This window comes from Enoplosus armatus, chromosome 11, assembly GCF_043641665.1.
Source record: "Enoplosus armatus isolate fEnoArm2 chromosome 11, fEnoArm2.hap1, whole genome shotgun sequence".
NCBI classification, from domain to species: Eukaryota; Metazoa; Chordata; class Actinopteri; order Centrarchiformes; family Enoplosidae; genus Enoplosus; species Enoplosus armatus.
The window spans coordinates 17,981,405-18,008,295 of record NC_092190.1 but is presented as its reverse complement, the minus strand read 5'-3'; the positions used below and the strand labels follow the sequence as shown (position 1 = coordinate 18,008,295).

The 26,891-nt window shown below is 39.2% G+C and overlaps 3 protein-coding genes across 3 annotated transcripts in view; all 3 read right to left on the bottom strand.

Annotated features, from left to right (window-relative positions):
* Window positions 1-3,130: 3,130 nt before the first annotated feature.
* On the bottom strand, window positions 3,131-7,701 carry LOC139292442 (histamine N-methyltransferase-like). The gene is made up of 7 exons (XM_070914782.1): window positions 7,623-7,701; window positions 7,352-7,494; window positions 6,602-6,654; window positions 6,102-6,209; window positions 5,358-5,488; window positions 4,891-4,984; window positions 3,131-3,784 (listed from the first exon to the last, which is right to left on the bottom strand). The coding sequence occupies exons 2-7, from the start codon at window positions 7,483-7,485 to the stop codon at window positions 3,432-3,434; spliced, it is 873 nt and encodes a 290-aa protein (XP_070770883.1). The 5' UTR covers window positions 7,486-7,494; window positions 7,623-7,701; the 3' UTR covers window positions 3,131-3,431.
* Window positions 7,702-10,201: 2,500 nt separating this feature from the next.
* On the bottom strand, window positions 10,202-16,747 carry LOC139292762 (histamine N-methyltransferase-like). The gene is made up of 6 exons (XM_070915136.1): window positions 16,611-16,747; window positions 15,165-15,217; window positions 14,204-14,311; window positions 11,969-12,099; window positions 11,701-11,794; window positions 10,202-10,563 (listed from the first exon to the last, which is right to left on the bottom strand). Exons 1-6 carry the CDS (start codon window positions 16,745-16,747, stop codon window positions 10,202-10,204), a joined length of 885 nt encoding a protein of 294 aa, XP_070771237.1.
* Window positions 16,748-22,760: 6,013 nt separating this feature from the next.
* thsd7ba (thrombospondin, type I, domain containing 7Ba) overlaps window positions 22,761-26,891 on the bottom strand; it is a 117,583-nt gene continuing 113,452 nt past the window's right edge. The window contains exons 24-28 of the mRNA XM_070914555.1: window positions 26,378-26,473; window positions 25,096-25,178; window positions 23,603-23,798; window positions 23,179-23,266; window positions 22,761-22,842 (exon numbers count right to left, since the gene is read on the bottom strand). Coding sequence (XP_070770656.1) covers window positions 22,761-22,842; window positions 23,179-23,266; window positions 23,603-23,798; window positions 25,096-25,178; window positions 26,378-26,473 — 545 coding nt within the window. The remainder of the gene's footprint in view (window positions 22,843-23,178; window positions 23,267-23,602; window positions 23,799-25,095; window positions 25,179-26,377; window positions 26,474-26,891) is intronic.

Below are 26,891 nucleotides of genomic sequence, written 5' to 3'. Positions count from 1 at the left end.
GTGTGCTACTGTTTAGAAATGACTCTGTATCAGCCGGCTGTGTGGGAACTGAACTGTGCAGGAGTCAAATAACAAATGGCTTCAAAGGAATTGTTTCCCCACACATTAAGTATACTGTTTTTGGTTATGTTTAATAAAAGTTGGTTGTTCTCACTCTTAGCTTTAATGTCATATCTGAATGTAAGGGCAGTGTGCCATCTACTGGAGTTACTGTAATAAAACACAGACACATTATTCTCTGACATGTAGTACCATCTGCTGGCTTCATGGTGAACAGCATCATGGTCTGTTATTTTTAGAACCAATCTCTCTCTAATGACACTGAATACTTGTACTTTACTTGAGCGTTTCCATTTTATGCTACTTTATACAACTACATCTCAGAGGAATATATTGTACTTTTTCCAGGTTCAGATTATCAGCAGTATTACCGCAATATATAGTTGAGATTAGCTCCACGCTGCTGTAGTGGAATTACCATTTTTCATCAATAAAAAACATCTCTAGTGTGAAAATGCAAGAAATTACCGCATATTTACCATCGATTTTTTGCAATTTGAAAGGTTGCCATCTTTTAAATGACAGTAAACTTTCTTTTTTTTTTAAAGAATTATTCACCCTTATACCCACCCTTATAACATTTACCCTCTTTTAAACCACATTATCAATATGCCAGTGGAGGTAGACTGTCATTTTACATGCTTAACCTACAAATTTACAGAGGATTACAGTTAAATGTCAGTAATCAACTTCCAAATGAGTGGAGCTCTGCTGTTTATCTACATGACCTCTCTGTAAGTAAAACACAGAAAAATAATGTCAAATTAGATGAAATGGTCTTTAAAAGTCTATTGACAGTATGTTTACATTTCTAAGCTTTCATTTTATGATTGTTCAATATACTCACAGTGGTTAACTATTGTCAAACAATTACATACCAGATAAGTAATATGATGTGAAAATACACCAATAAAACTGTATTTTCAACAGTTTTAGCTTGAAGTAATTTGATGAAACTGTCCAGGCAGACCTTTCCAATTAATACACAACCAAGAAATAGTCCAGCATGTGACTCTTACTATATCCTCCAAGTCTATTCACAAAGAAGTGCATGTTATAAATGTCAGCGCACACCTTACCCAACCATTTCATTATGTTCCCATGAAACATGTTTGCTGGTGTTCACTGAAACTGCAGGAAAAATCATGTCAGTTTGGCTAACAAATTTGCAACTCACCTCTCAGGTACTCAGCCATAACTTTAGGCCCACTGTTTGTGGAGGTGCAGTGCCTTTAAGTAGATTGTGGACTTGCAGGAAAGCTTGCAAAAGACTCATCACCTTGAAAATCTCAGCCTGGCTGGACAGCCCCGGACAGCAATTTAAGGCAGTTAAACACATTAATGCTGCAATATAATGAGTGTTATCGATGTACTCTAACTGGCTTCAGCAGCATAAATGTGCATTGACTCAATTGTTACATTGTCCAAGTCTGCACTGACAAAAGATAAATACAAAGAAAATGTTGTTATGTCATCGAATAACCTTATAACTGTCAAAATGCAGTGTTTAGTGACTATAGTTGCCTTTATTACCTTAATAAGGCTGAATGCCTTAACAAAAATTTGAACTAAGCTGTTAATGCCAAACTTTCTGAGGAATGAGGAATCATTTTCACAGCCATCAGTTGGAACATATTATAGAGTTGGTCTGCCAGATAAGACTAAAAAAATACTGGATCAGAGTCTGTAATGAAGTCAGTTATTTCTGATGGAAACTTAATTTTGTTAAGATATCTGTTCCTATTAATATCTGTCTGTTTAATATTTGTCATCTTGAAGCAATATGCGCCACTCCACGTTCAACATTCATGTCATGTCGTCCTCACAAAAACAGAGCTATATATGTGACCTATAACCGAAGCTGTGATGTTCAGTCATCAACTAGAGCTTGTAATTGACCTATTAGTATTGAAACGTGTTCATTCATGTGGTGTTTTCATATTGTTGAGCAATCCACCTGTGTTGTGTCTGAGTCATACCCCCCCCCCCCCCTCCTTCAAAGTAACAGTTCAAATTAAGTTTAACAGTCTCTCTCTTCTAAGAAACAGTTCAAATTAAGTTTAACAGTTCAGGTCAAGATGTACTTTTGATGACCTGTCCCCCCAATACGGGGGGACTTCACACCTTTATGAAACTGCTAAAACAGCAGAGAAATATAGGTTCAGCTTGGTTGCCTGATGTTTGCTGCTGTTGTATTATGTTTGGTGTTGAGGTTAAAGTTTTCTGAATACTTGGGAGACAGGGAGGGATTTCCTAAATTTATCTCTAAATTCTAGATTCGGGTTAGGGCCTTCGAGGCAGGCCCAGTGTAAAACCAGGCGAGTGTCCGCCACCATTCACTGTGGACCTCCCCCAGTATTGACCTTTTTATAAATCAAATCTAATAATGTAACAAGATGACCTTAAGGCAATAAAGCCTTAAAGTTTGGGAAGGTGGGAAGACCTTTGTTGTCTAACATTAACGTAAATTAGTACTTCAATCCAACAAGATAAATTATGATTTAAATATGTATGGAAGGGTTAGGGTCAGGGTTAGGGTTAGATTAACATGTTACGTGTGTTAGTGTATATTTCTGTGTAACTGGCAGCTCATTTCCCACCACAGACTGCATACATGATTAAAGGAAATCTCCAACCTTACAAGGAGATGGTATCTACATCAGTGGAAAAAGAAGGTGCAGAGGCAGATAAAAAATGGCCTCAGTTCTGTTTGAAAGGCATATTTTAAGTCACATCAGTATTATGGCTTAGATAACTGTTGAGAGCTCAAAGCAGTCAATTATAATTGCAACTGTGTCAAATGTCAAACTAACAAGGATGTACAAGAGGAATGAAACTGCTGAATGTTTAAAGCCAGAGAGGAATTTACAACGAATGACAAAAACCTCAGGAAGCATCTATAATGTGGACAGATTGGGCGGCATTAGGGTGCATGGTGAGGTTTGACACTTGAATAACCTCATATAGTACCCTTGAATTAATAAGCATACAATTCTCATATCCTTGACCACATTAAACACCAGAACATGTTGTCATGCATAACAAAACCTGAGCCAGCTCAATCCTTCAGTGCAGTGTGATGTATCAACTTTTATTTTGACAGTTGCTCACTTACACATCCAGCAGATATGGAGCAAGTCCAATACTCACTCTACTTTTAGCTCTTTTTAGCCTCCACTAACTCCTGGGAGACCTGTCGCATACAAGTAGTCATGAGACCCATGATATACAAAGGCAAACTGAGAACTACAGCACATGGGAAACTTAATCTGAGCAACAGGCAAATATACTGTACTTTTGGTCAAATGGCAGGGTAAAGTGAATGCAAAAAGAAAAATCTGAACGTTTGAACCTTTTTCCATAGCTCACACTCAAGCATAAACGAGTATACAGCTCAAGTTACTGTTGAAGAGTACACTGCCATCTTTTTCAGTGCTGCACTTGTTTCTGAGAAGATCTAACATGCCTGCTCTGATCTCTGGGGTGAAGGACTGGTAGAATTGATCTTTCGCTGTCATGAAATTCAGCAGACGTTCTCCAGTCTGGCTGCTTGGATTGAAGCACTCAGTGATGTCGAAGGTGTTGGGAATGGCGTGCTCCTCGTATTTCAGACCCTGTCTCTTCAGGCAGGCGATAACCTCTTCTGACGAGCGGTACTCTGTGATGGCGTCAACGCAGAGCTCCTTCTTGTAAGTCTTCCACAGAGTGTCCCAGCCACCGTTAGCTGGAGAGTATGAGATTAAAAAATACATTCATATAGTATATTGACAATAACAAAACGTTGATGTTATTTTGTTACAGTCAAGAGAGACTCTTGGTCATCTTATAATAATAATAATAATAATAATATCTTCATTTATGTAGCACTTATCAAAACAGTGTTTCACATAGCAACACATAAAAACACACAATCTAAAAAAGGCAAAACCCATAAACAGAAAAAAATCAGACGATATCAAGGGAAGGCGGTGTGACAAAAGTATGTTTTAAGCCTAGATTTAAAAGAAGCCACTGACTCAGCCTTTCGTATTTCCTCGGGCATGGTGTTCCAGAGCTTCAGGGCTCTTATTTCAAAAGCTCTGTCCCCCTTAGTCTTCAGTCGAGAGTCTGGGACAGATAAAAGGCCCTTGCCAGAGGACCTCAAAGTGTGAGCAGGTCGTTCAGGGATAAAAGATCTGAGATATAGTGAGGAGTCAGACCATTTAGTGCCTTCTAAGTAATTAAAAGAACCGTAAAACCAATTCTAAAATGTACTGGAAGCCAGTGTAAAGAGGCTAAATCCACAATGATGTGCCTCCTGCCTGAAGCCAAGCTGCCAATGTTTCACAACGTTATCCACATGTTAGGTTAGGTTTAGGCAGCAAAAGTAGTAGTTCAATGTTGACTTATTGTTTTAGGATCTTTTCCTAAACCTAAACAAACTTCTTCTTTTCCTAAACCTAAACAAACTGCGACTGAAAACTGAAAATAATAAAACTTACTCTTTAAAACTTAACATAGGTTGAATTCTGGCAATGTTCATCAGCATAACAGAGAAAGGAAACATCACGTCTACAAATAATATTACCTAATGGGAGCAAATAAAAAGAGAATAACACCAGGAGGGCTGGCAGCCTCAACACTCCTCAACACAACACTTTTCCTTGTGTGCCCGGACATCTGCAAAATGTTTATTTCCATCACAGAAACCCAAGAGGGCACAAACATAAATAGTATCGGCCCGGGTAAACATAAAAGTTAAATGCAGACTGATACATGTCTTCGCTCTTCGAGTAAGAGTAGGACACAGGTTCGGAGGAAGAAGGGCGGGAAGCAGTATGGAAAACCTACCTGCTTCAACGATGATCATAAGCCTGCCATTGTTCTTCAGAAGGCTGTGGAAGAACTTGATAGTATTGGCGAGGTTATCCACATAGTAGATCATCTGTCAAAGAGAGAGTTGCAGGGAACCTTTAATTTGACCTTTTGGATTAAAGTGTTTTACCACTGTGGTTCAGTATTTATTTATACAGTATTTGTGTCTATTTATAGCACTCCACTTATGTTTGGCAGAAAAGGTTCTGCTGAGATGCTCCCCAGTGAATTCAAGCAGCGGCAGAGGACTTTGTGTGGAGCTAAATAAATCTCATTGCTTTCAGAGAGTGAGAAACTGACATTTGACCAACAGTTTACACTACTCTTTAGTCCGCCTCACCTTCAGAGGGTAAAACAGGGCAACATGCAAAGCCCAGAGGCCAGAAATCTTATCGTCATTACATCATTTTAAATTGAATGTGCAAAAAGCAAAGTCATAATACCTGAATCATGTGTATGAAGTCAAATCTCTTTATGTCTCCCTTTGCTTTGACCTGCCTCTCATAGTCCTCACTGTGCATGATATGCCAAACAAATGGGATCTTCTGAAGGTTGGTGGTCTTTGCTACCAAAGCTATAAGTAGGACATAGAAAATGCAGACAATAGCATTGAGGTATATTTATACAGCGCATCGGAACATTTTACATAACACATCGTGACCTCAGCACACATGATGATCAGATACAAAACCAATACAAACTTGCTACTAGCAATCCATTAAGAACATGCAGTTCCACAATTGCCCCAGGGCTTTGTGGGTACCAAAGTTAGTATTATGATCAAAACCAAATGCAAATGAAATTGACCTGTGAGTACAGATTTGTTGGCACATCAGCAAATATCTCAGGGCAGATCAAATCAGATTTGTTACCACATGCATGTATGAATGCCCCCCCTTCACCAGGCAGTGTTAACAAAGCCTAAAATGCAGAAGATTAGAGAGTAGAAACTTTTGAAATGACAGACTTTATAACGTATACATTTGTAAAGTGTTACATATTCAATGTGAAGAAATACTATTGCTACCACTACTACTACTACTACTACTACCAATAATACTAATAATAATGCATTTTGTTTCACAAAAGGTTCAGAAGAAGACGACAAAGAGACAGACGCAAGAAAAATCTAATCTGAAACTGATGAAACAAAAGCATTTAACTGTGGTGTTTTGAATTTTCGATACCTTTGAAGTTGTCGGTGAGCTGAGAGCTGCCCTCCACAATGTCAGCAGTGATCGGGACATCAGGGAACGTAGACTGAAGCAGAGTGAGCATCTGAGCGTCCAGCTCCCCTGGAATAAACCAGGAAGTCTTTACACTTTAAAATCCCATTGCCTCAGTGTAATGTTGTGAAAACCTCATGCCCCAAAATGTATTTCTCTGCAATATTGCAAACATTCTGAAACATTCATAACTCATTTCAGGTCGAATATCTTTAGATCAAGTGTGTGTGTGTGTGTGTGTGTGTGTGTGTGTATTGAACATGATAAAATCGTGGAACAGTGTATTTCCCTCAGGTCTTTAAATAAAGCTGTTTCTTTAAACACACACAATAATGCAATCTCTTGCACTCATGGATCTTTGTTAATGAAGAAATGACACTACAGTTAGTAAGTGAGTCAAAACTACTTCAACAAACCACAACATGTGTTCATACCACCAGTTGCTGTATCTCATCACATACCTCCACCACTTCCAGCACCAAGCACTGCCAGGCTGCTTTTGCCTGCTCCAATTCTGCATCAACACGTGATAGATGGAAAACTGATTGTTAACAAACAAAAAGCTGAAACTGTAAAAATAAATGAATAAATATGTTTGTATCACCCAATAGCACATACTAATTCAAACACATCTGTGTGTCACTTGGATGTTGATTTATACCAATTATTTGATTGTTTCTTGGCCTGATTGCTGAGATTTCTGACTTCAAAAAAGTCACTCTCCATTCTCTTAAACAAAAGAATCTAAAAACATTTTAAACTGTAATATCTCACCCCTCAAGTCTAATACTAGTAGTTTTAATTGTATGTATTTTATGTATTACTTATCTTGCATATCTTCCTAATAATCCCATGTGTTTTATGCACAAAACGACCCTCCAATTAGTGACGATACATGGAAAGCACATGTAAATTGTTCTGCTGTACGGAAAAACAGGAGATTACAGTCATCATGAGAAAGAGGCCACCTACCTCTGTGTTGTCAGGGTTGTTTGGAAAATGGGCACAAGTACAAAAATGGACTTTTTCCCAGCATTAGGATTGTGTAACTGTAGTACTACTGCCAGCTTTGCACTCGTATGAAATTATAGGCACGAATAACCATAAAGAAGGCATCCACATCCTCTACTGAGTCTGGGTAACTAGTAAAATAGTTAAGAGATGAAAAAGAAACAAGTGCAGTTTAGCACTGCAAGCCTTTCTTTTTGTACCTTTTAAATTCTCCTGGCAGGATGTCGTGAACACTCTGGAGAATAGCCTTGTGCTCTCCTGAATGTTCGAGGAAGAACCGAAAGCTTTGGACAGAACTGCCCTCATAACAAGTCTGCTTTGCTTCTGCAGCCATGACTGATTCCTGCAATGCATTACACATAGTGGTTGGAGTTCAAGTGAATAGCAATGACTTATGCATGCAAAAAACAACTACTCACAAACTTTAAATCACTAAACATCAATTGTACACTGTAAGTATTCAACGATTACCTTGAATGTGGAGAAAAAGGACAGAGAGTCGACTGACTCTCACTCTTATCAGAGTTACTCTCTCCTCCCACAGGCTGGCTGGCTTTCCTTCCTTGAGCGTTTGTTACGTAACTCTGAACGTGAACTTTGCCAGTACATCAAACCTCACCTCAGCTGCACTGTCAGATTGTTATGCATGGACGTACTCCAGTGACTTTTCCTTTTTTTAGAATTTAACCTTTATTTAACCAGGCTTGTCCCATCAAGGATCTCTTTTATAAGTGAGACCTGGCCAAGATCGGCAGCAACACAGAATTTCGACTTTAGCCTTTACGGGAATCCAAAATTTAAAAAGAAATTTCAAATGTTTAATAGTTAAACCTGCAACTTGTCAAACAGTAAAACATTCAGTATGTGTACATCTTTTACTTGTTTACTGTAATATATAAGGTCCCACTTTCTTGTATTTAAAAGACTTGTAATCATGATCTACAGTATTTCAGGGTTACTATGGATGCTTTCACACTACGAAAACGTCATATTAGTAACTAGCTGCAGGTCAGCTTTTTGCTGGTCATTTTGAAATGCAATGCCCATCGATGGGGGTGTCAACTTTCTAACAGAGAAAGAGTGTGATCCTGCATAGGATTGTTCTGGATCTGGATCTGCATATCCACCAAAAATGACATAGGGATAGACAATCATGCTACAAATTTTAACTCAATCATGGACTTCTGATTTATGGCCAATTAAAATGTATCGCAACATCAACTTCTGCAGACAGAGGCACTCTCCTTACCAAAAACTATTACAATGTTCTTTGTTCAACCTTTCACTGCATTTCATTGACATTTCTCATGTAGTTTGGGAGAAAAAGCTGAATAAACAAGGGAAACAAACACAGACGGTACATATAACACAACCTCCTTGGCAGAGGTGAAAGGGGAATGGACAAAATAATAGAAACGCTTGTGCAATGAAACGCAATTCAGTGCAACAGCATTGCAGTAAATGTTACTTTTGTGAAGTTTATACAATTAAAACTAGTTTATATATCTGCCTCTGCTGGAGCTTACTGGAATAATTAGGGAGTTGAGACCAAGTCCTTACACTTACAAGTGTCTGCCTTAAGGAGCTGTGAAAATATTTATGGAATTAGTGAGTTGAAAATCACATCAGATCAGAATTTTCTTTTGGATGGATATACAGATTAGAAAAAGATGCTCATACAAAACCTTGCTAGATTGCAGACAGGTACAGCGGTCAGTGGCCCTTTTGGAAAGGTCAAATTGACAGATTTCAAGCTTGATGTGACTGTGCAGTGAAACGCAACCTTAACAAAAGGCGAAATTAACAAAACAACCACAACCAGACAACAGGTTTAGCTGCAGCCACAGTTAATCCCATTTTACTGCAGGTACCTTTGTCTGTGCATTCCTGTTTGATTTCTGTCTAGTCATTTCAGTTTGAAAACTGAAACATGTTTGTAATCTAAAATTCTGACCCATTTTTTTAGCTTTGAAATTTTTGTTTATTTCAAATTCAGCATATCATTCCAGTGCATTGTCTTGGGGAGGTGGTCAGTAATCTTAGTTTTTTTATTTGTCCTTGATCTGTACCCTTTGTCTCCCAACCCTTGTATTTTACAAACAGTTACTGATGTTGCCCTCAAGATGGTGCCAATACTTCATATATCACTCATAATCATTTTGGCTGCTGACAAATAGTGAGACCAGCAGCTACCATAGTGCCTGTGTTCATCCAACCAATCTATTGCATTTATGAGTATGTATGTACCACTGAAGAGATGATTTTTTTCAGGGTATAACTACCTACATTAATAAATATAAATATTTGCAATAATATGTGTGTACTCTGAAGTCTGACAATGATAAATATGGAAATGGAACTCGTTGAAATAACTATAATATTTCTTTCTTTGTCCAATTTTAATTCCACAACAGCAACTACACAAAATAGAAAGGGCAGGATAAACAGGTCCTGTTTTTCAATTTGTCTAGTCAAGTTCTCTCAAGGATGTAAATATGTTTCAAAGACACAAAATCCAGACACTCCCCAGGAGTCTTCAGCTTATCTAAAATTTACAGCTCAATCTCCATGGAAAATTAAATGTTGGATTTTCCATTTATTTTCATATTTCCAAAGTAATATAATCGAGTGAGAGCAGCAGTGAAATGGGGTTGGTAGCACAGCCTGCCAGCTGTAGCCCATAAAAATGATATCATGGTAGAAGATTAAAACTCTGATCCTTACATTTAGTGAGAAACTGTGGGTGGATCATGACAATGAAACAAAATGTGCTTTGAAAAAAAAAATACAATCAAACCATTTTCATTTTGCACAAACAGAAGATTATAGAGAATTAATAAAAAAATAAAAATACTGTCATCAACAGAAAATAACAGTTCTTAGAAAACCTGTAAAATTAAAATAGACTCCGCTAAAAGCTTGTTAATTATATACAGTCAATAGTACTCTATAACATTTGAAACATCATCAACATCCTGTTCACAAGTAATTCAACAACTATGTTATTAATCTACAGCAAATTCCACATTCACTGAACTAACAGACTGTTTTTAAGTGTGCTGATCTATGACTATCACTCCGAGGTTGTTGTTGAAGATAACTTTGCCGTCAGACTCTACACTACAGTCTGGGTGCCGAAGTAACTCCAAGACACCAGCTTTCAGTTCAGGTGAGGCTGTTTTACTGAAGTCCAGCACCTCGGTGAGGAAATCAAGCAGCAGCTCTCCCCTCTCATCCCCCTCAGTGAAACACTCTGTGATATCCATTTGAGATGGCAACTCGTAGCTCTGGTAGCTCACTCCCTTGGAGTCCAGGAAGCTTTTGATGTCTCCAGTAGTCACACACTGACTTATTTCTGTGTTACAGAGCTGGTTCCTGTAGGTCCGCCACAGCTTTCCCCAACCACTCTCACCTGGAATAGATGACATGAAAATAAGTCATAACAGCCATGCTAGCGGCTCTGTGAGGCTGTACTTTGGCACAGTGGTGCTTTGAGCTAAATGCTAACATTCTCACAATGACAATGCTAACATGCAGATGCTAAGCAGGTATAATGTTGAGATGAAAAGGGTTCTCTGTGCATCTTCCAGCAGTATGCAGCTAAATCGGGTGACACCATAAAATCTTTCAGCTGCACACATGATGTGTACATGCTGAAATATCCCTGTGGTCTGGTTTATGTTGGACAAACTAAAAGAGCTTGAAAGATTTGCATATCTGAACATAAAACTACAAAAGATGCACACAAAACATGGATTATACCATTGCTCAACATTATGCACATGCTAAACATGTCTCTGCAGCATCATTACATTTCTTGGGATTAGAAAAGAGTCCACCCTCTCCTAGAGGTGGTGACACAGTCAACTCACTGCTCTGCAGAGAGGCATACTGGATTCATACTCTTAACACAGTAGAGCCTTTTGGCCTAAACAAAGAACTACATTTGTCATGTGTCCTCCAATTGATTACACTTGATGGATGCAGTACTTGTACCTTATGTACTTCACCTTTGTAACTTTAAGATCTATCTGTGTTCTTTTGTTTCTGATGTAAATTTGTATAATGCATGGGGTGTGGCACTGTGACACTGGCTGTCGCAACACAAACCCTTGGACCCATTATCCAATAGATTTGAAATCCTGTACAACCAGTTATACAATGACATTTGTTCTTCTATTCTAGCCTGCACTATACATGTGTTTGCGTTATGTCTTTGTCCATTTTGGCTGGTGAATACAGAGAAGTGTCGAAACGTTGGTCTGTTTGCACTATTAAAGGCTGAACTTATTAAAAACAGACTAGCAGTGCAGCGACTCCATGATAAATCTGTACAGTATATACCAGAATGCCTGAAGAGGTTTTCTCTTGGGTTTGTTTTCACTAACTCTGATAACCACAGTAATATTACTTTTACTGAGATACATTGTGTTCATCCCTGTCTGTACTGTATGTATAAGCAGTAGGTATATTAGTAGTACTATACTGTATATAACAAATCAGAGAGATGAAATGTCTTGATAATTTAAGATTAGATCCATCTACTTACCAGACACCAGAATGATAAGAAGCTTCCCATTCTTGTCCAGGAGACTCTGGAAGAAGCTGATAGTAGCTCCAGGATCCTTCACATAGTACAGCATCTGTCGATTTCACCACAAATAATGAGCTGGTAACTGGATTCATAGAGCACCTAATTATAACGCGATGCTTGACAGATGTTCTAATGGGATTAATTGCTGTGGAGCGCCGCCAAATGAATACGACCTAGATGTGTCAAAAATGGGGGCCAGAAGCACCATGTTGGCAACACCAACCTGTATCATGTGAATGAAGTCAGCCTTCTTAGTCGTCTTGTTCACTTTCCAGTTCTTCTCAAACTCGGAGGCAGTCATCTTGTTCCAGGTAAATTTGATGTAATCTAAATCTGGTTTCCGTGACACCATAACTGCACCGACACAATACAGAGTTATGGAGTGTGATTGATGCACAGCTGTATTTACACAATGATGTTACAATGTCAAAACTCTGAATCTGTGTTGAATCTTTAGAACTGATTTAACTCTGAAAACACTCCTCTGCAGTATCAACGCACTGTATTATACAGTAAAGTTAACACTGAAATAAAGATAACATGAGACTTTAGTGTCTACACTGACTATTTTCATTTTAACATTTGCAGCTGACACCACGTCACATCGTTGGAAAGAACTTGAGTAATCTGCACCTCCGCTATGTAGGAATAAGCCTCAGAATGAAGAGCGTACTTATTACATATTAAACGTCTGCCAGCATCTTCACTCCAGCATCAACAAAAAACCAAGCAGCAACACTCCTTTTCCCTTGACCTCTGACACTGGAACATAAAAACCTCTGCCCTCTCCCACACGACAATACTGCAACGTCCTTTGATCAGTAACTGGAATCACTGATAGACCAATCAAGTCCTGCCAGTGTCTTAGACATGTTTACCAGGACTGGTCCAGTTCAGATTCTTACCCCAAACAAACTGATCGGTCAGGCAAGAAGGATCCCTGACATTCAAGACTTAAGACATTCTCTTATTGCTTTCCATTTAAAGCTATTGTTGAATGTGTTTAGTGACATGAATGTGATTATAGCTCATGTGTTTTACATTTAGGTTCCATTTAAGAATTGCATCACCTTACTAATTAACCTTGTTTATAAGTAGGAGAACTTGTGCTAATCACTGAATGAACTTTTTGTAAGTTGCTTATTTGTCTAATTATTCTGACTGGTTGATTTTACAATTTAAAGCGCTAATATTTTTGGGTACAACTGTAATATTTTCATGTAAAAATAAATTGTAAGTTTAAGTGTCTAGATGTGCAAAGCTGTTAGAGACCTCTCCACACAGACTCAAGGCTATAATTGCTGCCAAAGGTGTATCTACTAAATACTGCCTAAGAGGGGGTGAATACTTGTGCACCCAAGTACTTGGTATTTGTTATTCATTTAGATCACTTTGTAGAGATCTGTTTTCACTTTGACACTTACATGTTTTTGTCTATTGATTAGTGTCAAAAGAGCGACATTAAACCTACTTTGATTCAATGTTGTAAAACAATGAAACATCAAATTTTAAATGTCATCATTTGATTTGATTTGTATATTTATTTGTATTTTTCAACAGAATTCTGGCCAAAATGGAAGCAACATTTACACAAGAAAGAAGAGTAAGGATAAAACATATAATAATGTTATTTAATGATGTTTAATAGTAATGACACATTTCTGAAGCATGTGTTTTTACACTTGATGAACTCTGTCTTGTCCGGGTGTAGCTGAAAGCAGCTAGTCAGTATATAAGTAGTACTACATATTATATATATCATTATATATTTGGTGAGTTAAAATCAGCCTTAATTAACTAATTTTGTCATCTTATGCAAACCCACACAACCATGACTTTTCTGTGAACTGCTGATTCAAAAGGAGGCAAGTACGGGAAAGTCTTGTAATTACAAAATATTTAAACATGCTTTGCAGCACGCTTTTGAAAAGACACGCACTCTGGCAAAGATGTGTGTAAATAGATACCGAGCTGAGAGAGCCACCTACGGAAACTCAAGACTGCATCAACAGAAAACCCAAGAGAAGTGGGGTGGGGTGAGAACATAATGAGCAGATGGACACGGAAGATATAAATGAGGAACCTCAGGATCATTTCATTATGACAGTTTTTGAATATATTATATGCATGTGTGAATAATTGGTGGAAACTACTGGTCAGAGAAGCAGCAGACTTGGAGCTGGAGGGATTCAGTGTTTCACTCAAAGACACTGACGATGGACACTGGCTGACATGAGGACCATCCCCCTACTACTACATGAATAACTGTTTTACTAATGTATTAGTGTGAAAGCCAAGGACAGCTTTAAAATGTACTCTCTGCATTAAAAAATACTATAAAAAGCAAGTACAGCCCTGATTTGATTTGAATTAAATATTGATTTTTTTTTTTGGGGGGGGGCAGATCCATTATAAACATGTGATATGTGAGATAAGTGTGTGCCTATAAAGACCGTACCTCTGTAGTTGTGTAGCTGCTGGCTGCTAGGCTCCACCACCTCGTTATCCACTGTCACCCCTGGGTGCTTCAGATGGAGCTCGGAGAGCATCTCCAGGTCAATATCACCTACAGACACCCAGACAGTTTTTGTTTTGAAAATCATATATTTTCATTTTACTCGCCCCACAGCAACCACTGAACTGTTCAATAATAAAAGAAAAAGTACATTTAGGCAACCAGCAGTTCATCACAATCCCTCTAATTCAAATTATGCTGCAGATATAAGCAGGAAATAGCTAATAGCACTTGTCAGTTTAGCAGGAAATGATGATTGATGATTGATGATGATTTGACAAAAAAAAAAAACTTGACTCAAAACCAGAGAGTTATCACTGTGATATTCCTTTCAATATCATTTAGCCACAGGCAGGTGATTTTGTTCTAGTTCTTATTGAAGCTGACAAGTTGCCATGAACAAAGGAGAACATTTAAGCAAAGAAGAGGATCTGGACAGGCACTGAATCTCTCTGATTAGATTGAGCAATACCTTGCAGGGGAGTTTGTAGTCTTTCTAACGGATTTTACGGTCCATTAGAGAATCTGTAACATTGCTCCATTATGATACCGACATGACGGCTAAGGTAAATTAAAAGGATTGGCTTTGACATAAGTGAAGGGTAACAGCACTCATGGGCAAGAAGTGGGTTTGCTCAGAAGCAAATGAAGCCCCGGATATAACGTACAGTAAAACTACAGACTGGCGAGGTCACTGTGTCTGCAACTGAGGTTAAAGATTAATCTGACAACTGGACAAGTGTATACAAACCCTTGACAGCGATAATAGGGTAAAGGTTTTTACAGCACAACAGGAACAGTTATAGCAAGCGGATCAAGCGACGCCTCCCCACCTTTGCTGTCTGCCCGGCTATTTACTGTGTCACAACAGAACACAAGTTCAGTAGTTAAAGTAGGCTCTTACCAGCTCCACTTCCAACTCCAATGACATTTAGATGGGACTTTCCATTTCCAATGCTGAGGGGAGAGCAGAAAAAAAGTCTTCAGAGTCTTCAGAACAGTCAAGTCTAGAAATTCACATCCTCCAAGCTGCCAAATGTGGGTCACATTTTTGGGGACTTGTAATTGCCAATTCTGCCCGACACTTGGGTACCTGATCTAGAGTCTGAAGCATCTGTAACACAGAGGCTTTGATTGCTGCTGCGGCATGTTCTGTCACTCAGCGTCTGATTTTTAATAACACTATTACACTTTTTAATTTACTTGTCAGTCATATCTCTCCAGATTCCTCTCCGATGCGCTTCTTAGACAGTCACACAGAGCAGAGAGTTGGGTTTATGTCTCTGCAGCACAGCACTGGCCTCTTTCAGCTCGAGCTTATATCAACATGGGGGATAAAATGCAAGGAGAGACATCTGCTCACTCATTGTCATTCACACACACACAAGCATCTTGTTTAGCTGGTTAATGTATGCACATTTGTATAGTCAATTGTTTGGTTTTCTGGGCAGAACAGTAACAAACCGAATGATATAACCCATACAACATATTTACATATTCCGCTTTGCGATTTAGTTCAGTCCTGAGCAACACTGCTGACTGTTTTCAGCAGTAATGGTTGAGACACAGAGCACGTTGTTTAATTAAAGCTCATCTCTCTCTCTCTTCACACTATATTTTATCACATTTGGAAGCACCAGAGTGGCAAAAAAATATATATAGATAAAACATTGTATTACCTATATGTCCTTCACTTGAATTTGGGTCATGGACCTTTCTCTTTGAAGATTGCATGTTTGTTATACTTACTGTTATATGTACTGTAACAATGCATATACAAGTTTCACTGACATCAGTTTTGAAATAGTAAGAGGTGGAGTACCTGGGTAATCCTCCCTTAGATACTCTCTCTCTGTCGTGTTAATCACATTCCAGGAGGTCACTCGTGATGATCTACTCCTTAAGATACTACTGTTTCCTCTCTCAAGTGCTTAAAAAGGTTAAGACCATGTCTTGACTTATGGTAATCTAGTTAATCACCAGCAATCACACCATATCATAATACAAGTTACTGGATTCGTACTGCAATGTCTTGTTACTAAAATATATGAATATATATGCCATTTTACCAATATATCATTACTAAACCGTTCATCGTTATATCAGTCTAACTTTAATGTCCTCTTCATTCATTTCACTTTAACCCTTATTTTTTCTGTGCTGGCTGTGTTGGTCAACAAGTTCACTAAACTTCTGTGTAAAAATGTTGGCGAACTCCACAATAACACTACTGTACAGTATATCACGTTATAAGCTATTAACTATTCTAATATATTATATTGGTCATGTGGCTTTACTCATAAAAAGTGTGTGTGTGTGTGTGTGTGTGTGTGTGTGTGTGACAGATTACCTGGTCAGTATATCTGGCAGCATATTGTGGATGAAGTCCTGCATACACTGATGCTCAGAGGAGCGCTCCAGAAAAAGCTGGAAGGATTTCTGGTACCTGCTATCATCATTAACCAGACTCCTGAGTGGAGATGCCATGGCAAATAATCTGGCCAAAAAACAGAAAATATTTCCATTAACAGCTAAGGAGGTCAGAAGGGTAATCTGCAAAATTTTGATTTTACTTGAGCTCAAACACACTTCCACCACCAGCCGAAGAGTGTGGGTATTACTGTGACATGTGTGCAGAGAGTTTCACTGGAGAATAATATAATATACTGTTGCACATTGTAGGACACTCATTTCATTTACAAAAACTTCGCTACAGCAGCGCTGAACCTGAGCTTCCAGCTGCATGTCATATCTTATATATATATTATTTACAGAAATGTCTCCACGAGCTGCGGAAACAGAAACAGCCGCGTTACAGGAACACACACCGACCGCGAACCTCGACGTGTTTACAGCTGATCGGTGCAAACAAGTTGCCGCTCGCTCGGTGGATGTCACGGCGGCTGTTTGGCATTGTATTCACCGTGCACGTGGGGTTTAAGCTGCAAACGGATTGAGACAAACGCGACATTTTTTCACTTACACGTCGTGTCGGAGTGAGAGCGTCTGGAGAGATCTGCAGGCTGGAGTAGAGCCCTCCCACTGCAGCCACGGCTTCCCTTTAAGGAGGGCCGGGGGTGGCAGAGAAGCATCCCTCAACAAAAATCAGTCCAATGATAAAAACACGAGTCCTTAAAGGCCCGTGAGTCATTTTGAAACACATACAGTCGGTTACAGTGTTACTGCACGGGGAGCTGCCCCCCCTGAAAGAGACGTGAGCTTCCAAAAAAAGCCTCATTTGAGAAATCTAGGGAGAGCTCTAAAATATCGTAATTTTTGGTGCCACTGTTTTTTTTCCCGCATACATTTATATTTGCCTGTATATTTGTTTTTTTTTTCAATGTCAGAAGTGTCCCGTGGCACAAAATAGATTGAAAAACGCTGCTCTAAAAGACTATGAGAAAGACAGACTTATATTACATTTTATACACTTTCACAACAGAAGATGGTCAGCTCAGACACAGAATGAAGGATATGCCATGTCTCTTGGCTTGTACATGGCTCACAGATTTCCCAGTTGTTACAATGTCAGACAGGAATTAGGCCAAGAACCCAAATTAGATTGTAATTAGGCCACAGACCCCATCTGATAAGATTTTAATCCAGGGAGTGAATCCTGAGAGGAGTTTTTAGTCAGATATGAATTAATAGCCAGTGGTCCATGATGTAGTTGTTTGATAAAAGACTAGAACAATATCCATTTTTAGACATGTACCCTTGTCATGAGTATTTTTCAAGGACCTCATTGAATCCTCGGGACATTCACGGTGATCCTCTGGTCTGACCTTTGTCAGACATTGTCACACACATCTTTTCAGTGTTACCTGGAGAGAGTGGCGACATTAGAGCTCTAATCAAGTAAAATACAGCCTTTTTCATAATCAAATTTGGGCAATCCACAAATTAAAGAATCAGCATTATGACCAATGAAACAGCTTTTCATGGGACAAGTGCATTTGTATCTTAATTGATGTCTTTTGCCTCTAAGAGCTGACAGAGGTAAACAGGAATTAATACATCATAATTTCTCCACTTCAAAGAAAACACATTTTTATTGCAAAATTCAATTTTCTGGCCTTTTTTGAACATTACACCTTCAGCTTGTATAAAATACTGCTGCCAGAACATGAACTACAAGAAGGAAACTTGAACCATATTACATCAATTTGTCCTCTATTCATTGGCTCTGAGCTCGAGCCAGACCGAATTTCAAAGTCCCCTCATTAAGTACACAGGTTTGCATCATCTTATCTATCTGACCCCATTGTCCTCCATGTGCCACTCCCATGTTCTCAGATCACAAGCTGCTGGTCTTCGTATAATCAGAACAAAACCAAGAAGACAAAAAGTCAGTGGGCGGAAAAGTATTTTTCTACCGAACTTCACATCTTTGGACTGAACTCCCTCTTGCAACTGATGAAGCAGAAACCCAGCCTGACCGACTCCGTCCAATTCAGTACCAGATACTCATTAGGATGTCAAAGTAAACAACAGTGTGTCTGTCTCTCTCTCAGTTACACACACACACACATACATTGCCATGTATAAAGGGCACGACAGCTAGACAGTGTTAATTATTTGTTTGTATGATTATATAATGCTGAACACAAAGGTCACATTTAACAAGAGTTTATAGTCACGCTTGCAGCCCTGTGAGGCACAGCGGTGCTTTGTTCTAAACGACAGTACAGCATGCTAACATGCTCACAATGACAATGCCAACATGCTGATGTTTAGGAGGTATAGTGTGCATGTTCACCATCTCAGTTTAACGTGTTAGCATTTGCTAGTTAGCACTAATCAGGAAGTACAGCTGAAGTAGATGGGAATATCACTAGGTTTGCAGGTGTTTGGTCAATGGGAAATTAAACTTTTGACCTGATGATGGTGCTAGATGAAAGGTTAAGGGGTCAGCAAAGTTATTACAATTCATCCTATGGGAACTATGGGTATCTGCACCACATTTCATAGCAATTCATCAAATAATTGTGGTGACATTTTACTAAAAAACTAAAATGTCATCCTGAAGGTGGCACTTGAAGAGTCAGGGGATCACCAAAGTACGGCGGGTTCATCCTCTGGGGAACATGAATGTCTGTTAACTGCTAGCATGGCTAATAAAAACTGCTTTTTAGCAGTTTAATTAGACAGGATCTCAATCAGACAGTACTGGACTTATTAAGAGTCTCCGTCCCCAAACCCTGAACTTCACCATGAAACCACTAACATCTTTTTCTTCTGTAGTAATTTACTACAGTCAAAGGCAACTGCACGCGCTGTTTGATATTGCAGACATTTCATCATTCACCCAAGAGGCGTAATCAGTTCTATTGATTAAGACTGGCTGCTGGGGAGTCCCTCCCAGGCATTTCATTTAAACCTCCGTGGCCATAACACCTTGATATTAGTATCATAAATGGTGGTTCATGTTGGTTCAGAGGTTTGTGATGCGCAAGCAACATCTAACTGTGATTCCTGAACCTTGTATTGCGTGGCTTCCTATTCTGTCTTCCTCTTGTTCTTCTCTCATTAAAAATTAAGTTAATTAATGGCTCGATTTCCATAAAATAACATATAAGTATTTTTCTGGAAAATACAGTAACTGATTCGTTTTGGGAAGACAAAACATCCCCAGCAAAGTGATGAAAACTGTAAGTAATTTCATCACTCTGCTGGGGTGCAGAGAAGAACATAATAACCCAGTAATAAATGATAAACATTCATTATTTTAAAAGGTTATGCATTGTTCCCACTAAATATTCATTAAGCTCTCACTCTGCTCTGCCAAACTAGAGCATACAGCATTTCATCAGAATGATCCAGCTCGCAGTAATAGATTAAGCCTGATTAAAACTAGACACAGCCATTGTCAAACTGTTCGCATATCTTCACTGAAACCTGCAAATATGTCTTGAAAGCTACTAAAATGAGATGAATTGGACATGACAAGATCAGCCCACGTCTTTGCCACAGCTCAGGTGGCCGTGACAAAAGCATTCGAATTCAACCTTCTCCTAAACAAAAGTGACAGTCTTAAATAAATGAATTAGATGAGACAAAAGATTTAAACACTGTTTCCCTCAAAACCTGCGAGCATCCTGGGAGTATCAGATTGGGAATCTGACTGGAGGGCAAGATGAATCTTATCAGCTGCTTACATATTCTGGGCTCTGCCTCGGAGCCTGTATCAGTAATTACAATTTATCAGCACTTGAGAGTCAAGGAGCTGATGAAGATCACAGCAGGACTAGAGCATCTCTCTCCAAAACATTTCACTCAATTTGAACTGAGGTGTGCAACAAAGAGGAAAGAATGCAGCGTTTTATTTTCACATAGTTCCACAATTTATTTGCATTTTTGTCCAGCTCTCCATGTACACACAATAGTAACACAAATAGCATGGTACTGCAAACAATGAGTGAACGTACTTTGAGATTTGTTATAATCCGATAGAATTCTCTTATCAGGTCAGAAGTTGGCTGTTCTTTGTTTTATAATGGAAATGTGCCCAGATAACTTAATTAGCTGATCATGTTATCTAGAAATGATCAATAGTTCACAATTGGATCTTACATTGACTTAACATTTACCATAATGTCCCTTTGTTGGCCAAATATTAGAAACACTGGCTAAAAGAAACTACTCTAAAATGTTTGGCAACTTGTAAAACAGAATCTTCGCAAAGGCCACTCGGAGCACTTTCTGCCAAAATGGATCAAACATGCCTACATACAATCAGCTGGTGAAATACAATTGTTACAACATGTAACAACCATATTTGCGCAGCCATTTAGATTATAGATTTACTGGTAAAATACATTCAGAAGGAGGTCAGATAACACAAGACCAAATCTTCAGTTTGTGGAGGCAGAAAGAGAAACAGCGTAAACTCTGGTCAGTGCCAAAACCACAAAGTATTTGGAACGTAATTCTCCACTGGGTCGTATGAATAATGCACTGCAGGATCCACGTCTAAAAGACATCAAATGTAAGTGTTTATGGTTCACTAAGATGCTTTGGGATGATGCTCTGGCACTAAAAATGCCTAAAAAAAGAGGAAATCTGACAAATTCCAGGGCTGAATAAAGGAAAAGTCTTTGCTTTTGTGCATGAGGCAGAAATAGAAATGAGAGATAGCCCACTTAAATGTGTGTGTTATATGCTCACAAATATTTGGTATTTGCTGTCTTTGTGGTGCAAAGATGAAAAAAATTGGAAGAAAAGAACAAAATGTTGCCAAAAACTATTTTTTCGCCTTGCTCTGTGACAGCTGACCTTATATTTGGAAAATATATGAAATAAATAGAGTAAAAAGAAAATGAAGTATGACATCCTTGTGAAAGGAGTAAAGCATATTTGCTCTAAAAAAAATCACTGTGTGTGATCCAGTGGATAATTCTTGTTTTCTATTCTTGTATCTGTTTTGGTGCTCAGTACTTTTTTGTCTTGCATTTGATGAAAAAGTGTGAATGAGGTATGAGCTTTATCATGCTGGTATTTGATAATTTGCATTAAAGGTCTGTGTATGTTGTTTTCTGTTAATTCTTGACTGCATCTGTCACCAAAGCAGTGTGCCGTGTTTCAGTACAAATTCCACGATGTTGAGGTTGTTTGTTACTTTAGTCCTCAGTGGCCGAGAGTCTTATAAGAATCAGGGAGGAGAAATTACTGCATCATTGTATTGTTAAAATCAAGGCAAGCCTGCTTTTGGTTTCCACATATACACAACATATGGCATCATCAACAAAACACAATCTGACAGCAACAACTTGCATTACAATTAAAACACTAGAAAAGTAATTTGAAAGGAAAAACAAACAAAAGTGAATCGGCACTAACGTAGTGCATAGAGCATCTTGTTTATTCTCGGAAATTCAAAAAAAGGCTGTTTGTTTACCCAAAAGGCATGTGATATTTGCTTTTACAAAGATCCAGCACTGATGAGACAAAGTCAAATGTCAAATGTTCCATTGTTCTGCCTTTGAATGTCATGAGCGACCGCTTACTCAAGATGTTTTGTCTCCCTCACGACAAATACGAGACAAATAGCCAGGTGGTCCCTCCGATTCTTGACACACACAAAAACACTTTGTCCTTGCCTTTTGTAGTCCTTGTGATCTGTGGGTAGCAAACAGTGCTTCAACTGCATGTTCACATTGCAAGCAGTTAAAAAAAAAAGAAACTAGAAGTCCATTTATTTCCTATGCCTAGAGACATTTTGTCTCATTTTCACCATGTTCGGCTTTGGCTCCTCCTCTTCGGGGAGGAAAGGCGGCTGCAGCCAGAATTCTGGGCTACGTTGCCCTCCAGCAGCAAATCATGTGTGAGCATCGCCATTTGTCCGCTGCATTTTAGCAACACAACTGGCACTACTGCAAATAGTCACTCAGCTCAAACTGGCCAACGTTCAGTGGTATGTGATGGATGCTTGCTAACAATCTGAACGCAGTCAGGGGTCTGTCCGAGGCCAAGCGCATCCTTGTGAGGTATAACAGCCTGGTTACATATCCATGTCCCCATCATAGGCTAGGGTCAAGGGCTTCTGCGGTGGAGGAGACGTCTTAGTGGCTTTGGATGGATTACTGAAAAAAAATAGAGACAGGAAAGAAAAGCTGACAGTGTATCTGACTTGCAGCCCAACTTGAGACAAACAGACAAAATACTGTAAGGAATATGACTCATACTTTACATGGCTCTTTTCAAGGAAAGCAGATGGTTAGTAATTTCTCTGCTTCTCTGTGTTCAGTCTGTTCTATAATGTTCTTCTATAAGGGGAAATTAACAATGCAAATTTCCCCGCTGAGGGATTAATAAAGGATTGTCTTATCTTATCTTATAATGTGTCTGACCTACAATTGAGCTTTTGTTCTTCAAATTGTGCAGTGAGGAATGTTTTAGGAAAGTAATACAGTACATACCAGACTAGAAATGATAATGCAATAATGAAGAGTATTAAGATGAATCCAACGGCAGTCACGGCGTAGACCCACAGCTTTACTCTTCCATCTGTGCAATCAAAAAGCAGTTTTAACACAAAGTTTGAAATACATGTACGTCTACATCTTTTGTCTGGAGATCTTTAGAACTTTTTTCTCATGTTTCAAAGGTAGATGTGTTCTCTTCCCAAACAAACTGCAGAGGAGTGGCTAGAATTTCTTGACATTTTATGGTCTATTGAGGTTCTTTTTTTGCAGCATATAATGATGAGCCCAAGGAAAAACATTGAACTAGAATGGATTTCACCCCCGGCCCAGTGATGCTAGAGCTACAAAGGCAAGTTCAAAGGCAGGAATGATCTGGGGCTTGCTGGTCAAGCTGTAAAGATGATTTCCATTTCAGTACCTGGGCCAACAGGGCGTAAGGTCCACTCGCTGAAGAGGTCCTGGGCCTGAGACGGTCCAGGTTTTAATCTTCCGGAGTTGGTTTTCACATCAGCTTTCTTGTTATTGTCCACCCCCGGAGTTCTGGTGCAGTAGTCTAAGAAGCCGTGCGTGGTCATCACTTCAGTGTAACCCTTCTCACACCCACACACTCCGCTCTGCATGGGGGGAAGCGAGGCCAGAAGACCATCATTTACAGCCAACACAAGACGCCTGTGATTGTTACTTTCCCATTGGTAAAATACACTGCTGGAAAAACAGTAGCACCATCCATGTATAGGGATGACTCTGCTTTACTTTTTCAAAATACTTTCTGCTGTTAATACAGGTTGATTTATCCCAACCCTGACATTAAACTATGCTCCTCAGGGGGTAGATTACAACAACACTTACGACCATTCTTACTATAAGAATGAGCCCCAGCCAGGCTAAAAACAGACACACAGGAACCAAAAGCAATCCACCAGATCACAGCACTAGTTTTTTATGTATTATAGGCTCCCCTTCCGATTAATCTTTTAAGGCATTTCATCTGCAGCAAGCATCTAAAATGCAATGAAATAAAAAAAATACATGTCAAATAGAATAACAACTTTTTAGTCCAGCAGAGTGTAAAATTTAACAAATGTGGCAACAAGAGAGACAAAGAAAACACAAGTCTACTACAGCAGGCAAGTAAAAATAGAAACCAAAAACAAAGCAGAAAACATTAAAACATAACACAAAATACTGTGATTGTGATTTGTATCTCCGTTTTTTACTTTAAAATGCTGATTGCACTTCTTAAAAATATTGGGGGTTGCCAAAGGCACCCTATAGCGCCTTCCAGAGTTCAGAGTCTCAGACTGAGAAAATAAAGGATGAGAGAGGTCTGTCAGAATGCTTAAGGCTTTATCTCTCGTCCTGATGATATACAGCTCACTCAGCTTCATCTGGGGCTTCCCAGTTATTTTACTGGCAATGCCAACTATTGCAGCCGGCATATTCCTAAACCTGCAGTTCACGTGACCAAACCATGAACTCAAGTCGAACATTTAAATACTCTCAATTTCTAAGATTGACTGACTTGCTTGAAAACTTTTAAATCTCCTAAGAAGATGAAGCAGTTGCTTCCTGAAAGCATCATTGCTACTTTGTTTTGCTTTCTTTTTTGCAGTTACATGGAGGGTACTCTAAGGGGCAGTAACACTTCAAGCTTAGGCTATTCCTTTTCATTTTTATGGCTGCTTGTGTGCAGTCTCCCCCCGTCTAGGTGAGCTCCCTAACTGACACGGAGCCCACATTCATTGGTATTAATGTGATTATCCTCTAATGGCCTGTTCCTGACAATTAAAATTGTCATCTGTCAAAATCAATTTAACTCCTCACCGAGAATATGGCAGCAGCAGGAAACAGCAAAGACACAGTGAAAAGGACAGAGATCACAGCTGCCTGATCAAAGCATCATGATCTTACCGGCGTGCAGTGTGAGAAGGGTTTGGTGCACGGAGGATGGCAGTGTCTGACCATGGTCGGCCTTTTCTGTGGGAAACACCCCCCTGGAGAAAGACAACAGGTTCTTATTCCTGCTCCTTTAGCCATTGATCACCAAATTAATGTACTGTCACACCTGATTAATGGGCTCAGTTACCTATCAGGGTCCCTGATCAATCTGTGAACATTTTAATTCCAACATGGAAAATTGCATGTCAAAATATCAAAGAGTAATGCCTTGGGCTCTTGCCTTCTCTGCAGAGGGAGGTTATTCCTTCTGGGCTCATATTTGCCAGAAACACTTCCTTACTGCGATAAGATCACATTCACCTACTATTTACAGCACATCAAGCTTGCCTAAAGCTTTTGTTCCCACAGCACTATTACCTTTGTTCTGTTTCTCCACGCCTGCTTTACTTCCCAAAAATACAAACACATGATTATATTTATATGGATTGAAAGCCTCCCAGCTCATAGTCTGGCTTATTGATTACTCATGTTAAGAGGCAGAGGAGAAATCAATGGAGGCTGCGCTGAGAATGGGCAGATCAAATAAGGTGTTAAATTCAACTAGAACACTGTACTAAAATTATTCTTTGTGCGTGTGTTTCTCTATGTGTGTGTGAGTGCGTGTGAGTGTGTCTTCATGTGTGAGAGGGTTCACGCTGCAGGCTGTCATGCACAATTTTGAAATGATGCCATGTGATTTTTTTCAACTGGGTGAAGTAACTGATCATATCTATTGTAGGATATAACCCACGTAAAATTGGATGATATTGTAAACAACTGCAAAAGATGTCATATTTTGTTTTTGTACTCACCCTTCTCACTTGTTTCTGAACGTTTCAATCATCTCCCGAACCAACAAGGAAATCCATTCTAAATTTATTTCTAAACCACCTGCTACAACCACCTCTGCCAAAATTACCAGTGTGACAGCTACTACAGACGAATGAAAGAGGATGTCATGGCAACGCTTACAAATTCCCTTTTGAGCGATCAAATAATCAGATATTGTAGCACATATCCATGTTAGCCAGGCTGAATTGAAAAACGAGACTCCATGCAGCTTTTTGCTGTTCACACTGATTCAGTTCAGTGCGGGGGAACAAAAACAGAACTGGGACACTTTCAGCTGCAGTCTGCATTAAGCCAGATATACATAGATATTCATATTTATATAAGAATGTGTGTCTGTGTGCGTTCCCATGAGTGCTTCTGCACGACCCCTCTAGGGTGGCCAGGAGACACTGCAACTACTCACCTGTGACATTGACACCATCTGAGCGCTGACACCACACTGCTCTCTCATTGTTGCTCCATCCTCCTGTCCTCCATTGGTAACTGTGGCATTTTCCTCCTGTGGCAATGGCAGAGAGGCAGAGACGATGCTCATTAGCAGTTTGTGTTGGGCATCCAGCCCTGTTGTCAGGCCCCCACTGACATTAACCACCACTTCTACTGCTGCCCTGCTCCTTCACATTGTAAGGTAAGATGTATTATGTTTGCAGTGAAAGAAAAAGGGCACCTTTTCCTCTGAAGCAATGTGCTACGAGACAAAGGCATCTTTGGAGGAAATTAGATGGTAGAAAATTGATTGGAAATATATGAAAGAAACAAGGGCACTTATTTTCCTGCATGGAGCTGTAGGGGAAGATTGATTTGAAGAGAGGAACAGTCAAAGACGCTTGTATGTATCAAAGAAAATGTAGCCACACATGCAGTGTTGATTTTTTATGGCAAGATCACACATAGAAGAAACACCACAGGAAAGTAAT

Coding starts and splice junctions, on each gene's coding strand:
- LOC139292442 (XM_070914782.1), bottom strand. CDS start 7,485: ATGGCTGCAGAAGCAAAGCAGACTTGTTATGAGGGCAGTTCTGTCCAA. Junction 6,655..7,351: donor CTGCCAGGAGAATTTAAAAG/GTACAAAAAGAA, acceptor GTGTTGATGCAG/AATTGGAGCAGGCAAAAGCA. Junction 5,489..6,101: donor GCTCACCGACAACTTCAAAG/GTATCGAAAATT, acceptor TCCTACTTATAG/CTTTGGTAGCAAAGACCACC.
- LOC139292762 (XM_070915136.1), bottom strand. CDS start 16,747: ATGGCATCTCCACTCAGGAGTCTGGTTAATGATGATAGCAGGTACCAG. Junction 12,100..14,203: donor GCAGCTACACAACTACAGAG/GTACGGTCTTTA, acceptor GTGTCGGTGCAG/TTATGGTGTCACGGAAACCA. Junction 10,564..11,700: donor TCTTATCATTCTGGTGTCTG/GTAAGTAGATGG, acceptor CATCTATTCCAG/GTGAGAGTGGTTGGGGAAAG.